The 14,246-nt window shown below is 47.7% G+C and overlaps 1 protein-coding gene across 1 annotated transcript; it reads left to right on the plus strand.

Annotated features, from left to right (window-relative positions):
• The first annotated feature begins 213 nt into the window (after positions 1–213).
• On the plus strand, positions 214–12,059 carry LOC146632927 (RNA-binding protein 39-like). Its single transcript, XM_085353639.1, has 15 exons — positions 214–333; positions 870–936; positions 3,645–3,694; positions 4,330–4,512; positions 5,704–5,757; positions 5,839–5,956; positions 6,802–6,954; positions 7,983–8,129; positions 8,212–8,277; positions 8,413–8,617; positions 8,700–8,786; positions 10,986–11,097; positions 11,181–11,286; positions 11,503–11,581; positions 11,666–12,059. Exons 2-15 carry the CDS (start codon positions 886–888, stop codon positions 11,767–11,769), a joined length of 1,515 nt encoding a protein of 504 aa, XP_085209765.1. The 5' UTR covers positions 214–333; positions 870–885; the 3' UTR covers positions 11,770–12,059.
• The last annotated feature ends 2,187 nt before the right edge of the window (positions 12,060–14,246 follow it).

Here is a 14,246-nt window from a genome sequence, read left to right on the forward strand (position 1 = left end):
ACTTTAGTATTTTGAATTCTTGGCTGCGGTGTTTGTGAACGGCAGATTCAGGGAGGCGTGTCCCGAGCGAAAGGTGTCGCCCTCTGATTGGCTGTTTATTAACGTGGTCAAAGTCAAACTGCTTCAGTTTGTCTCACAGTTTTTAGTTTCTGTAACTCCGCGGCTGTTTTGTTTTGATCTCGCTGTATCCAGATCTCGCGAGAACACTAGCCCTCCCGTCGTTCGCCATTATAGCTAAGAGAAGCGTCCCCCGGACGAGCACCGGAGAGGCTCCGTTACCCGGACACAGACACGTTTTGCTCGCTGACACCCGCCGAGCCACTCTGCATCCAGGTAAGCCCGGTACTGGCCTGTCCGCCGGGCTTCAGCCCGACTCGGAGCCCGCTAGCACGGAGAAACGGCGGAAGGCCCGCTCCTGTTAGCATGCTGAGCTTGCTGCTTGCTGTGGAGGACTCAGGTGACACTCACCTGGAGCCTCCCGGCCGAGCCCGCGCAAACACCGGACTCACCGATGGTGGTTTTCCGGCCTGGGGGGGGGGGGTCACTGAGCGCGTGTTCACCTGAGAGGCTAACGTTAGGCTCACAGACATGTGCTGTTCACCTGTCTGAGTCATGCTACGCTGAGCCTCCGGGAGTCCAGGTGTAACGTTTACCTGCTGATCCCGTCATCAGATGATGTTTTCTACACTTTAAGTAGATTCTGACAGGCGTAACAGTGACGTCAGACACATGTGTCGCCAGGTATTTTTGTTTACCTGTTTGGTCACCATGGTAACTGATACTGATAAGCTGGTAATGGATTTAACTTGTACCTATTGGACAGCTGTGACAGGTGATTAAACTCTTTATCTCGGCGTGTGCATGTGTAGGTGCGCAGGTAGAAAGATGGCAGATGACCTGGACATCGAGGCGATGCTGGAGGCGCCATACAAGAAGGTGAGAGTCTGTTTGTCCTTTGCTCATGAGACTGTCAGCCGAACTCTGCTGCTCCACCCACTGCTGCTCACCTGCAGAGTTCTGCAGAGTAATTGGTCGCGCAGCGAGCTGGAAAATGAACAAAACTATGTCAGCTCAAAGTTCATTTGTAACTCCTCCTTCACCTACTGGCAGCGTTAAGGCTCTTTGACATCACTTCCTCTCTGGACCTTCCACAGGGATCTAGACTGACACCAGGGCTGCGTTCCAAAAGTCCATCCCATCTCCTATTCCTAACCACTTTCACTTTTCCGTGTTGAGGACTTAGGAAAAGAGAGGAGCCGTGCACAGAGAACTGAAATGACCTCACGCTCTTCTCTCATTAACAGCGTGGCGCCGGATGTCTGCCATGTTAAAACTGCAGACGTGCAGACAATGGACTACAAAATGTGCATCTTACTTCGCCACAACGTGTTGTGACCCTGATGTTTTATGGAGGTCATAGAAATGGGAACAGCCCGTTTAAAAATGCCCAAAAGAAAAAGTCTGTGAGACAGAGTTTACTGCAAACTGCTCAGACTAACAGTGAAAGAGTCCCGCCTTGTTTAATAGAGTAGATGGAAATCGGATGAGTGCGTGGGCGGCTCGTACAGTAACATGGTAAGTGGGACGGCTCGTGATCAGACGGTAAATGGCGTTCCTGTACTTCTGCACATCGTCCAGGTCACCTGTTCACACAGACTTCAGTTTGTAATGATGCAGCTCTCCTGTAGATGAATCCCGAGCTCCACCTGAGTCCTAATCCTCAGACCCTCAGACCTTTGCACAGTGCTCACTGGTTTCTGTCACAAGAGTTATTTGTTAAATCCAAAGCAGACTGATTCTCCTTCAGCCTCCTCTCGTGTATCTGCCTCGCTGTTTTCAGAGACAAACACTTGAACCTGAGCTCACACTGGATTATTTTGGTTAGCGGGCCTGCAGCGCCCTCCCTCGCCCTTCCTCGCCCTTCAGATATTTTCCTCAACATGAAAAACCTCAGCTCAGTTCAATTCCACTTTATTTGTAGAACACCAGCAGTCGTATACAGGTGCTGTAAGGTAAGGACAGTGGCACAGAGACGCGCCCCCCCCCCCCCCCGTGCACACATGTGGTGACAGTGGCAAGGAAAAACCTTTCAACATGGAAAACCTCTGGCCGCTAAGCCCCTCCCCCTGTCTCCTCTCTGATCTTCACTCATGTCACGGTCGAGCCGTTACGTTTGTGATTTTCCTCCGTGTTCATACATTTTTGCGTCGACCAATAAAATGTCACCGTTTTTTAACGCTGGGTTTCATTTGCTTAACATTCACCGTTGTTTATAAATGATGATGAATATGAAGACGAAGCACAGCCCGCCTGCTGGCTGCTGGTTCAGCTGATACGTGATCATGTGACCAAACACTGCCTGAAATCCGCTGTGGCGCTGTGAGCAGCAGAGCGCGGCTGACCCTGATGATGATGTTGATGATGACGCGTCCTTCACATAATTAAACGCACATCTATCTCTCTTTGTAGACTTGCCTAACGATTTCTCACCTCTGCTCCCCTGAAAGCCACTGTGATCTGTCTCACTCAGAAGGTAGTAAAAGTCCCCATCATGCATTGCTGTACTCTGGTGCCCATGGTAACATGACTGTAGTTCCCTTGGTTAAACTGTCACCTGCTTCTGGTCCGACCCCCTCATCCCGACCCCCTCCACTGGTGAGGTAGTGCAGAGGATTCTGGGAGATGAAGTCGAAGAGTTAGCTTAGCTTAGCGTGGGGGTGGTCAGGACGTGGGGGTGGGTGGGGCCTACCTGTGTGCAGGTGAGCAGCAACGTTGCTCTCTGCCAGAGGGAAGCACCGCGATTTAGAGCAGCAGCTCTGCAGGAAGTGCACAGTGTGACCTTGCACAACACAGGTGTGACTTCACACAGGTGTGCAGCTATTCAGTTTAATCAGATATTATTTATGTAGTGCAGGTGAGGGCGTGTCCTAAGCTCTGGTTCTGGTTCTTGGCTCTGAGTGACTAATGCCTCTTTTCCACTACTACCTGCTCCACTCAGCTCGTTTTCTGTTGTTTTCCATTACAAGTAGCACCTCGACGTGTTGCTATAGAAACGTGGCCGAAAGTCTCGTAGTGTCATTCGTATGTGACACGATCAACGTAACAGCGGAGGATGGCGTCCTCGCCGCTGCACGGCGGGATGGTTTGTGCAGCGTTGTCTGGTTTAAAAATATGGCGCGTTTGATTTTTGTGTGGGAGACGCTCTTGTGACTCATCGAGTGATGCCGCTCACTGGCCAATTGCTGGCATGCAGTCTGATGACATCACAGTTTTGGATCTGCTCTCCTGGATCCCCAGCCAAGTAGGTATTAAAAGAGTACAGTACCAGGTACTTTTTTGGTACCAGGTACTTGCAGTTCCTGGAAAACCCTAAAACCCGAGCGAGTAGAGAAGGTGCGAGTGGAAACAAGGCTGTAATCCTCCTGTCTGCTTCAGGGCGTCACAGGAGTTTCACACACCTGAAGAGCAGCTGGACTTTGGAGTGTGTGTGTCTGACACACACACACACACACACACACACACACACAGCCCCTCCCCCTCCTGTTTGAATGACGCTCATTAAACTGTTTATATTTTCTCCTGTCCCCCCCACCCCCTACACTCCCTGACACCACCTCATGCTGTTCTCTGTCGACCCCGCTTAGGAGGACGCCAAAATCTCGAGCCCCAACGGACAGGACGAGCGCTCCAAGAGGTATTCACCTGCCTGCACATCCACAGCCAATCATCTGCCTCCTTCTCCTCCTATCCCAGCATCCTCCTCTGTCACATCAGTCCTCTGCATATCCTCCTTCACCTCCTCTTCTTCTCTTCCTCCTGCTTGGCAGCTCCATCTTAGGACGGCGTGTTGGCGCCACGTCAAGAACAAAATTGATCATTTTGAGAAAAAAGGCGAAATGTGGAGATGACTATTGTTTCAAGACGGCCGCTGTAGGCGCTACACAAAGATGAGCGAGACAAACTCATCAGCTCTTATTGTGATGCAACATCCATCCCATTTACTGCGCCAGGCTGTAACCATTGGTAACCGTGCATCTGCACCTTCTCTTCAGCGTCCTGACGCCGATCACCACGCCGCGTCTGTGCGCTATAGGAGAAATCACTTCCTTGTTACTAAAACAGAAGTATGACCTCACGACCCTGGAGGCAGTTTGTCCTGAAACACCAGCACATCTCCACGTTGTCTTGACGTGGCCTTGACACGCCGTCGTACCGTCTTCATCGTTTGTCATCCAATATATCCACTCTCCTCTGCACGTGTGCAAACCATCTCAGACTGAAAGCGTGACCGTCGGGACGTGTTCTGATTGGCTGCCGTGTGTCTCGCAGGAAGAAACGCAGCCGCAGTCGCAGCTGCGACAGGAAGCGCAGCCGGAGTCGAGACAGGAAGAGGAGCCGGAGTCGGGAGCGCAAATGTAGCCGCAGCCGAGACAGGCGGAGGAGTCGTAGCCGCAGCAGAGAGCACCGCCGCAGCAGAGAGCGCGGTGGGCGCTACAGAGACCACCACAAGCAGTAAGTTGCTTCCTGGTGTTTTTTTTTTTTTTTTACATTAAAAGCTAACACACAGAGTAGGGCTGCCACGATTAGTCGACTATTTAGATCGTCGACGTGTCGTTTGAAGCTTTGTAAGATCCCAGAAGACGCAGGAATAAGTAGTAGGATTTAAGAGTGTAATAACGGACTGAAACAGAAGATGGCAGCACTGCATGTACAAGGATGCCAGCTGCCGTTAAACCCCGAAGAAGAAGAAGAAGCTGTGTCCAAATTCAGGAACCGCATCCTCCTGTGCCCGCATTTGTAGGCCGATTACGTTACAGCGACACGACGAAGATAGTCCAAATTCGAAGACTCCAACAAATGCGCCCTTCATTTCAGCAGATTTGAAGGATGAGTCGGGTGTGTCCTTCGTGGCCCAACCTATCCCAGAATTCATAGCGCGGCCCAGCTCAGTTTCCAACAATGGCGGCAGCTAGTTAGTTTTAATATTACTCTCATTATTCTTTCTGGGTCACAAAATAAACGTTTAACATATGTTCAAAAGCGCTCCGACGTTTTCGGAGACGTCTGTTACCCACTAGCTCGATAGCTAGCCGGGGGCTAGGCTAACTAGAGCCGTGAGAACACCGGACTCCCGGCAGATCGTTTTCAAACCCACCGCCGTCTTTCACTTAGATAACTTAAATGTTATTGTTTGGCTTTTTCAGTATTTTATTTGTTCCTGAGTAAATCAGTTTGGCTGAGATTAAAGTTATAGTTTTTACACAGCTGAATAAACGTCAAGCAGACAGCTGATTATCAGAAGTGTGAGATGCTCCAGAATTTACTCCGGTGTCCTGTTATATTTTAGATAGCAAGGAGTTTATTAAACTTCACCGAAACAATCTGCAAATTTCATTAAACTTTAATAAACTATCATCTTGTCTTTATTTTTAGTTAGCACAGACCTTAAACACTTAAAGCTGTAAGCTAATGATAGTTATATAAGAGCAGATGCTGCTGGTGCAATAAGCTGTACGTTTTACGTCCAATGGATGATGATCTGATTAGTCGACTAATCGCAAAAATAATCGGTGACTAGTCGACGATCAAAATAATCGTTTGTGGCAGCTCTAACACAGAGGAAGGTTTTTAACTTGAAAACTGTAGAGGAAGTGTTCAGTAGAACAGTAGAATCTGCAGTAGAACCCTGTGTGCATGTTTCAGCCGGCGGCGGTCGAGGAGTAAGAGTCCCGTCAGGAAGGAGAAGAGTCCAATCAGGTGAGAGCGTGGGTCTGAGGGGAGGAGTCTGTGCCTGTCTCACGGGATCAATAACTGGTGTTGATGGCGTTCTTTCTGCAGGCAGCCCATCGATAACCTGACGCCCGAGGAGCGAGACGCCCGCACGGTGTTCTGCATGCAGCTCGCCGCCCGCATCCGCCCCCGAGACTTGGAGGAGTTTTTCTCTGCGGTGGGGAAGGTGAGACGCCAACTTCCTGTTTCTATCGTGGGCCTGCTGCAGCGCCTCCTCAGCGTGTAGGGGTGACTGCAAGTCACAGGTAGTTTCTTCTTCCCACTTCCGCCGCGTGCTGACCACAGGCGTCGTCTGATTGGTGGGGTTTAAACCTTCAATGCTTTCGTGGCTCACCGCGGGCGCTCCTTCACTTCTCTTTTCTCTGGTTGGTGGAGTTCTTCTTGTCGTGATTTTTGATTCATTGCTTCTATTTTACTCGTTCACGCTATAGAGTGTACGTTTGTGTTTGGTCACAGAAAACGGTGGAGACAGAATGTCGCCGCCGTGCGCTCGAGCCTCGGCCGATCGTATCTGCGAGCAGTCGGACCCTCAAGCCCGCCCACTCGTTCCACCATCGGCGTGGAAAGGGTTTTCAAATCTACTCTACTTGGAAAAATCAGAACTGTAATAGGCCTTGGAGGGGTTTAAACCTTAGGGAAGTGATATCACTTCCTGTTATGATACGTGATAGTTCACACGTACGCTGTGAACACCATCGAATCCATAGTTATGTTTCTGCTGTGTGAGCTTTTTACTTGATCGCTGTCAGCTCCTCGGTGGAAGGACACGGCGCTCTGGGACAGGCTGAGTGTGTGACGCGTGAGCTCCATATGCAGAATGGTTACACAGTAAACATAATGCATATGTATGTTAGACAGACGATGGATACTAATGAAATGTGAACCGCGGCGCGGCCGGTCCCGTCAGGGGAACGTCCCGGCGATCCCTACCTCTGCACTGGCTTTACTCTGATTACTCCGGTGGATCGGCTGGTTGGTTCCTATGGCAACTAATGTTGCTCCTGTGTTTAGGTTCGGGACGTCAGGATGATCTCAGACAGGAACTCCCGCAGGTCAAAGGGCATCGCCTACATAGAGTTCGTGGAGGCAAGTTCAGTTCCTCTGGCCATTGGGCTGACGGGACAAAGGCTGCTGGGAGTTCCCATCATTGTACAGGCCTCACAGGTACACACACACACACAACCCCGTTTAACTATCTCAGTGAGGACCTTCATTGACATAATGCTTTCCCAGCCCCTGACCCTGTGCAAAAGGTTTTTTTAAAAAAAGTGTTTTAATGCAATTTGGTGTAAAGGGGGATGGGACAGGTCTGTTCTTTTATTATTTATTAATAATTTTTATAATTTTATTGGTTTTTATAGTTTTTTTTTTATAGAATAAAAGTAGCCAGGATTGGTGGCTAATTCTGACACTGACAGGTGAGCTGATCTTCCCTCGCTTAAGAAAGTACTGACATTGATGTGTGAATAAAGAGTTCAACCAAAACTAATGTAGTGTGAGTGCTGTGTTTACTAACACACAAATAAAACAAAAAAATGTAATAAAAACTTGAATTCAGTGAGGGTGAGATTCCCCCCATAGAGGTGAGGGAGGATCGGCTCACCTGTTGGAGATAAGACCTTTTTTATTGTTTTGTTACATATTAAGTATTTCAGACTGTTTCCCTACTGGTTGCATTATTAGAAAATGGGGACCAAAAGCTCTGTATTCCCCTTATATTGCTCACATATTAAGACTGTAGGATCAGATGGCTAAGGCTGACACAGCAGGACGCAGGAGGCAAACAAAGGAGGAACATATAAACCACACTGGGACATTGAAGGGAGAGTAAGGGTCCAGTCGGCCGCTAGGACCGTGCACCTAAGCTTAAAACAAGTACAACTAAGCCACAATTCCCTAAACCTAATTGTAACCCTGACACTAAAACCACATTTTGAGCCTCAAAAATGTCTTCAAACTTGTGAGGACCGTGAGTGTGTCCTCACAAGACTGTTGGTTCTCACAAGTATAGTAGAATGCAGATTTTGGTCCTCACAAAGATAGCTAGACAGGAACACACACACAGACAGGCTCAAGTTCAGGTACATCAAAGTATTCTAAATGTTCGAAGTTTAGTGTGTGTGTGTGTGTGTGTGTGTGTGTGTGTGTGTGTGTGTGTGTGTGTGTGTGTGTGTGTGTGTGTGTCTCTTCAGGCAGAGAAGAACCGAGCTGCTGCTGCTGCTGCTGCAGCCAACAATCTGCAAAAAGGGACATCTGGACCGATGAGGCTGTACGTCGGCTCGCTGCACTTCAACATCACCGAGGAGATGCTGCGAGGGATCTTTGAGCCATTTGGACGGGTGAGACGAACACACACACTCACACACACACTCACTCTCAGCTGTTCTCAGGTGACCCTCTGATGCCGTGTGTGTGTCTCAGATTGAGAGCATCCAGTTGATGATGGACAGCGAGACGGAGCGCTCCAAAGGATACGGCTTCATCACCGTGAGTTTGATTCCAGTGACAGAGACTGTGAGCAGAACCACCAACCTCTGATTGGTGAACCTGTGGGTCACCTGGTCACATTCAGGTGAGCCCGTTATGACGTGTCGGGCGTCACACGATGTGCTCTGATGTCAGTTTGCAGATGCAGAGTGCGCCAAGAACGCTCTGGAGCAGCTGAATGGCTTCGAGTTAGCTGGGAGACCCATGAAAGTGGGTCACGTGACCGAGCGGACCGACATCTCCATGGCGTCAGCCCTCCTTGACAGCGATGAGCTGGAACACACCGGCATCGACCTGGGAACCACCGGGAGGCTGCAGCTCATGGCCCGCCTGGCTGAGGGTGAGCCTGAGGTCACACCTGAAATCACACCTGTAACCCCGACTGTTTGTGTGACCTCTGACTTCTGTGTGTGCGTGTGCAGGTACTGGTCTGCAGATCCCTCCTGCTGCTCAGCAGGCTCTGCAGATGAGTGGGGCTATTGCCATCGGAGCCATGGCTGCAGTGACAGGTAACGACAACGTGGGCTTTAGGAGAGACGGCATCCATCCCACTTTGGAGATGAGCAGCTCTCATTTCCAGAAATCTGGCCAAATTTATTAAACCCCCCAAAATGTGACAGAGTCAGGACAGGAAGCAGAGCTGCAGTCTGACACACCTCTCTCCCAAACCCCCCTGAAACCCCATCTCCATAGAGACTGTCAGCTCCAAAGAGTAAAACAGTGAAATGTGGATTATTAAATATTAGGTCTCTCTCCTCCAAGTCTCTGTTAGTACGCGATAGAGATGGCACAATACCACTTTTTTATGTCCGATACCGACGTCATAAATTTGGATATCTGCCGATACCGATATGAATCCGATATAGTGTGTTTTTTTTGTTTTGTTTTTTAAATCAATAAAGCAGTTTTTTTTTTATATCTTGCTGCATTTTGTATAAGTTCATACTCAAGTTTAAAAAACTAAACTAAAGCTATTCTGTTAAACCTGTATGCAAGAAATACACTGCAGCCAAAATATGTCACAGATCAGCAAAACTGATCAATCTAACAAACGTAAACCTGCAGCATCCTCCCTATTCTGGTGTTTTACTTAGTGGAAATATTAAGCAACCTAACCAACAGGCTTGCACACTCTGAGCAAAAAAAAAATAGGGAACCACCCCCCACCTCGTGATGCTTAATCGACGTAATCAACCTTAATTTAATGCACATGTTAAAAAAAATGCACAGAAATCAATTATTTTTCTACAGTAATTAAATAGATTCAACATCTTCCTTCAGCAGAACTGCAGACTGCACAGACGGTTCCCAAAGGAAAAAGTACTACAGCTTACTGGGGTATATTATATATACAGTAATGGACTTCTATACATTTTACATCAGATTCAAACTGGTTGTAAGATTCAGATAATTATTTGTTAAAAGCTCGACATTTTAAATGAGAATAAGAAAGAAAAGTTTGTCTTTGTGCCCCCTTTTCCCTGTTCATGCCCTATCGGCCCCCCTGACTAAACCCTGCACAGTTACCAGCCGTCAGCTGTAGAAAAAGATCCTTGAGTAGAAAGTAATATTAAATAAATTCTAACAACAGCTTATAGAGCTTAAACGTGCTGCTGTTGTTCAGCCGCTGGTTTCCTCTTTCTGGTGCAAAGTGGGCCAAAAACAAACAAGAGAGACGGACTCGCGACAGAAAAGCTGATCATTGATCAGTTTCACATTGAAGTAGCAGCAGGAGAGGCAGTCGCTCCATATATCGGTTGTTAAGCTTAAAGCTGGAACGCTTTACAAACATTCAGAGATGAACTTACACACTTGCTTTACTTCTCTGGGATAACTTCCTCGGAGATGAAATGCCGGTTTGGTAGCGAGGCTACAAATACTCAACCAGAGCGCCAACAGGTCTCGCACGCCACAGCCGCTCTATCACGTGAGGCACACTGCTCCGACGTGCTGAGGTTATGAGCTGAGTTACGCCATGTCGCAAGTTTTGTGAGGTGCTTTTGTGATATTTAATGGATCGGATTACATTTTTTGTTTCTTTCCAATATCCAATCCAGTAATTTAGGTCAGTATGGGACTGATACGTAATATGTGATCGGTCATCCCTATTACATGACTGAATAATTGATCAACAAATTGATTTACTCTGCCTCACAGAAACCTGGTTGCAGCAGGATGATTATGTTAGTTTAAATGAATCAACACCCCCGAGTCATTCTAACTACCAGAAACCTCGAAGCACAGGCCGAGGAGGAGGTGTGGCAGCAATCTTTCACACCAGCCTATTAATTAATGAAAGACCCAGACAGACTTTTAATTCATTTGAAAGCCTGATGCTTAGCCTCGTCCACCCCAGCTGTGAAACTCAGAAACCAGTCTGACTTGTTATCATCTATCGTCCACCTGGGCCTTACACAGAGTTTGTCTGATTTCTCAGACTTTTATCTGATTTAGTTGATTTCAGATAAAATAATTATTGTGGGTGATTTTAACATCCACGTAGATGCTAAAAACGTGCCTGGAGTTTCCTTCCTCATAGTAACATGCTCATAGGGTCTCGTATGATTATTGGGGTTTGTCTGTATTATTTACATCTAAAGCTCCTTGAGATGACTGACGTGATTTGGAGCAACACGAGAAACTCGTGTCACACCTGTTGGCTGCTGGTTGGTTCCTGTTCACTGATGTGAAGTGTCGGATTCTTTCAGCGGCCATGAACCCGACTCTCAACATGAACATGAACTCTCCTGCTCTGAACCTCCCGTCTCAGCCGCTGGCGACGCACTGCTTCCAGCTGTCCAACATGTTTAACCCCAGCAGGTAAATACCTCGGCCCACGTGTGTCCACAGGTGAGGAGGAGGACCTGTAGGCCTCACCTGACCTGTGTGTGTGTGTGTTTCAGTGAGGAGGCTCCTGGGTGGGAGCTGGACATCCAGCATGACGTCATAGAGGAGTGTAACAAACATGGCGGCATTGTTCACATTTACGTTGACAAAAACTCCACTGAGGTAAGAACCTGACCTCTTACCTCTGACCTTATCGACTCAGCCGGTAGTCGTGAGCTCCTTGCTGTGGCCGCGGTGGAGAGAGTGAAGTTTGTTGGGGCAAAGCTTTTATTTTCCTGACTCTGACCTTCGTTTGTTCCTAAAGTCTGACTTTTGTTTCTTTCACTTTTGGTTTTGTTTACTTTCACTGCGATGACCTTTGACCTCTGCTGTTTCCAGGGAAACGTCTATGTCAAGTGTCCTTCGATCCCAGCCGCCATGGCTGCCGTCAATGCCCTGCACGGGAGATTCTTTGCTGGTAAGATTCCACGTCACATGACCTGTGTGTCGTTGGTCAGCCAATCAGAGAGCACCTCTGACACACTCTTACCTGTCCTTCCAGGTAAAATGATCACCGCGGCGTACGTGCCCCTGCCCACCTACCACAACCTGTTCCCGGAGTCTGTCACTGCGACGCAGCTGCTGGCCCCACCCCCACGCCGGTGACTCGTTGTCAATGCTGCCCTCTGATTGGACACTGTAATTCAGAGCCCAGCCCTGTCCTGCTGGTCGTCACACATGCTCAGTGTGGTTCCCGAGGTCAGAGGTCGGCAGCCGTTTGTTTGATACAAACATGTTGCCCGGTCTCGATTGGCTGGTTCCCCACGCCACTGTTTCTTCCTGTTGTAGAGTCTCTGTGCGGCCACGCCCCCAAGTATCGTCCAGTGATTGAGCTCTGTGAGCTGCGAGGGTGTGGCCTGATGACATGATTGGTTTGCAGTTTAAATGTTTTTGTAAACGAGTTTCATTTTGTAAAAATTGTTGATTAAATTTTATTTTCTGTCACTCTGAGCTGTGGCGTCTGATTCTGACGGGCACACGCCCGATCTGATTGGCTGTGAGCAGAGCAGGTCATTCAGGAGCAGGTCACAGTATTCAGATTACAGTGTGTCAGTGATGATGGTCTGTATTTACCTAGATATCAGAATTTGCAGTGTCACCATAACTAACACGGGTCTCTCATTGGACACTGGACTTTAGGTCCTCTCCTGCTGGTTCAATAAAACATTGATGTCTAAGCTTCTCCACAAAGTCCAGAACATGATCTCCATCAGCCAGGAGGGAGCATCCACACCTGTCCGCTCTGGGTGGAAGGATTATTCCGGACTGCGCGGCAAGCTGGGCAGCTCCACCCCTCCTCTTCCTCAGGGAGTTGCACTGTTTAAATGTAACCCAAGCTTCCTGCTGCGAGCACCTGAAATCAAAAGAGCTGCCATGGAGGGATTTTTATCTTTTCACTCAGTGAGACTGAGGAAGGAAGTAGAAAATTAATGGTTATTTCATGGCTTCTCCACTAATGAAGAAGCTTCTTTTGGCAGATACACTGAGCAAAAATATAAATGCATCACTTTTGTTTTTGCTCCCATTTTTCATGAGCTGAACTCTAAGTTCTGAAACATTTTCTACAAACACAAAAGACTCATTACTCTCATATCGTTCGCTGAGATAACCCATTCCACCGCACACGTGTGCCTTAGACCCCCCACACTAAAAGGCTGACATGTGCAGTTTGGATCTGTACACAATGGAAGCTGCAAACTTCCAAGTTCTTGCACGGCCAGCAGACTCACCGGACACGTCACCCATCGAGCATGGACACTGCTAGCATCATGGACAGGTTTTTTACGGGGCTCCCACACAAACGCAAAGCAGGAGAGGAAGCATCGCCAAATATGTTTCCAAACCAAACTTTTTCTTGTAAAACAAAGGGGGGCCCAGCAAAAAAAGTTTGGGAACCACTGGTTTAATCTCTGGGACAATCTGTGAAGTTTGTCCTGTGAACAACATTTTAGAATAGTTGTGATCAGGGTTACACTCTGGGCATCAATTCATCCCACTCTGAAGGGAAGCCACATGTTTGTGTTCAGCCTGTAGATGGCGCTGGTTAACCCCCCTCCTCTGCTACAGGCAGGTAAGTTCTCGCATCCTGTTTCAATGCTGCTTTATCATTTACAAGCCGGCATTAACACGCTGAAGGATAAGCAGGAAGTGAAACTCTGGCGAAAAAAACAGGCCGGACCTACAGGAAGTCAAACAGGAACTTTATTAACGAGTAAAAACAGCAACAGTCTGAGAAGCACAGAGAGAAGCCACCATCACCTCCTCACAGGAAGTCCTGCTGTGTCTCCGATTGGTGATTCTCACACGTACGCGGGTATTTTTGAAAACGGAGATTTTCCATTTTCGTTTTAAAAAATAATCCCGTCCACACATAAACACAGAAATGAAGGAAAACGCTGCTATGAACATGCCAAAGCAACAGGTGGCGCTATATTCCTAACCGTGTAGAAATGTTGGCCAATCAGAAGTCTAGAAACCTCGGTGGGAAAAAGTAAACAAGGATGGGGCATAGAAGCAGTGTCTTTTTTTTTTTTTTTACTTTCCATAGAAGCAGTGTCGCTACCCGATCTGTACCGGAAACCCGATTGGTACCAGCCAGATGAAGTGTTTACTAACAATTGACAGTGATAGCGGACGTCATCATCACTATTCCAACAATCCTCTCCACACAGACAAGCATAAACACACTCGACTATCAATAAATCAAATTAAACACACGTTTGTGATTACGCTAATTCAGTTTACAATACGGTTCATTCGCTCAGTCAGCAGGTGACAGTGTCCTCGTACACTGGGGTGTTAACCTCCATTAAACGAACAGAAGAAGAAGAAAACATTGCACATGCGCAGTAAGGATCAGGGAGTCCTGATCCGTAACTATCTTTTTATTTTTTTGTTTTTGTCTACAATATATTAAATGTTTCATTATCGGAAACATTTTAAGAGATACTTGTTTTTCTTAACATCTTAACAGATACTCTGACCTGTAACTATCGTAAAATACTTCGACTGGAAGTAGACACCTTTCACACATGCGTGGTACAGATCGGGTAGTGACAAGCAGAACCGAGTCGAGTGTGGAG

Source organism: Diplotaxodon limnothrissa, linkage group LG5 (assembly GCF_057381915.1).
Source record: "Diplotaxodon limnothrissa isolate DT_005_m linkage group LG5, D_limnothrissa_male_GT1.1, whole genome shotgun sequence".
Classification (NCBI taxonomy): Eukaryota; Metazoa; Chordata; class Actinopteri; order Cichliformes; family Cichlidae; genus Diplotaxodon; species Diplotaxodon limnothrissa.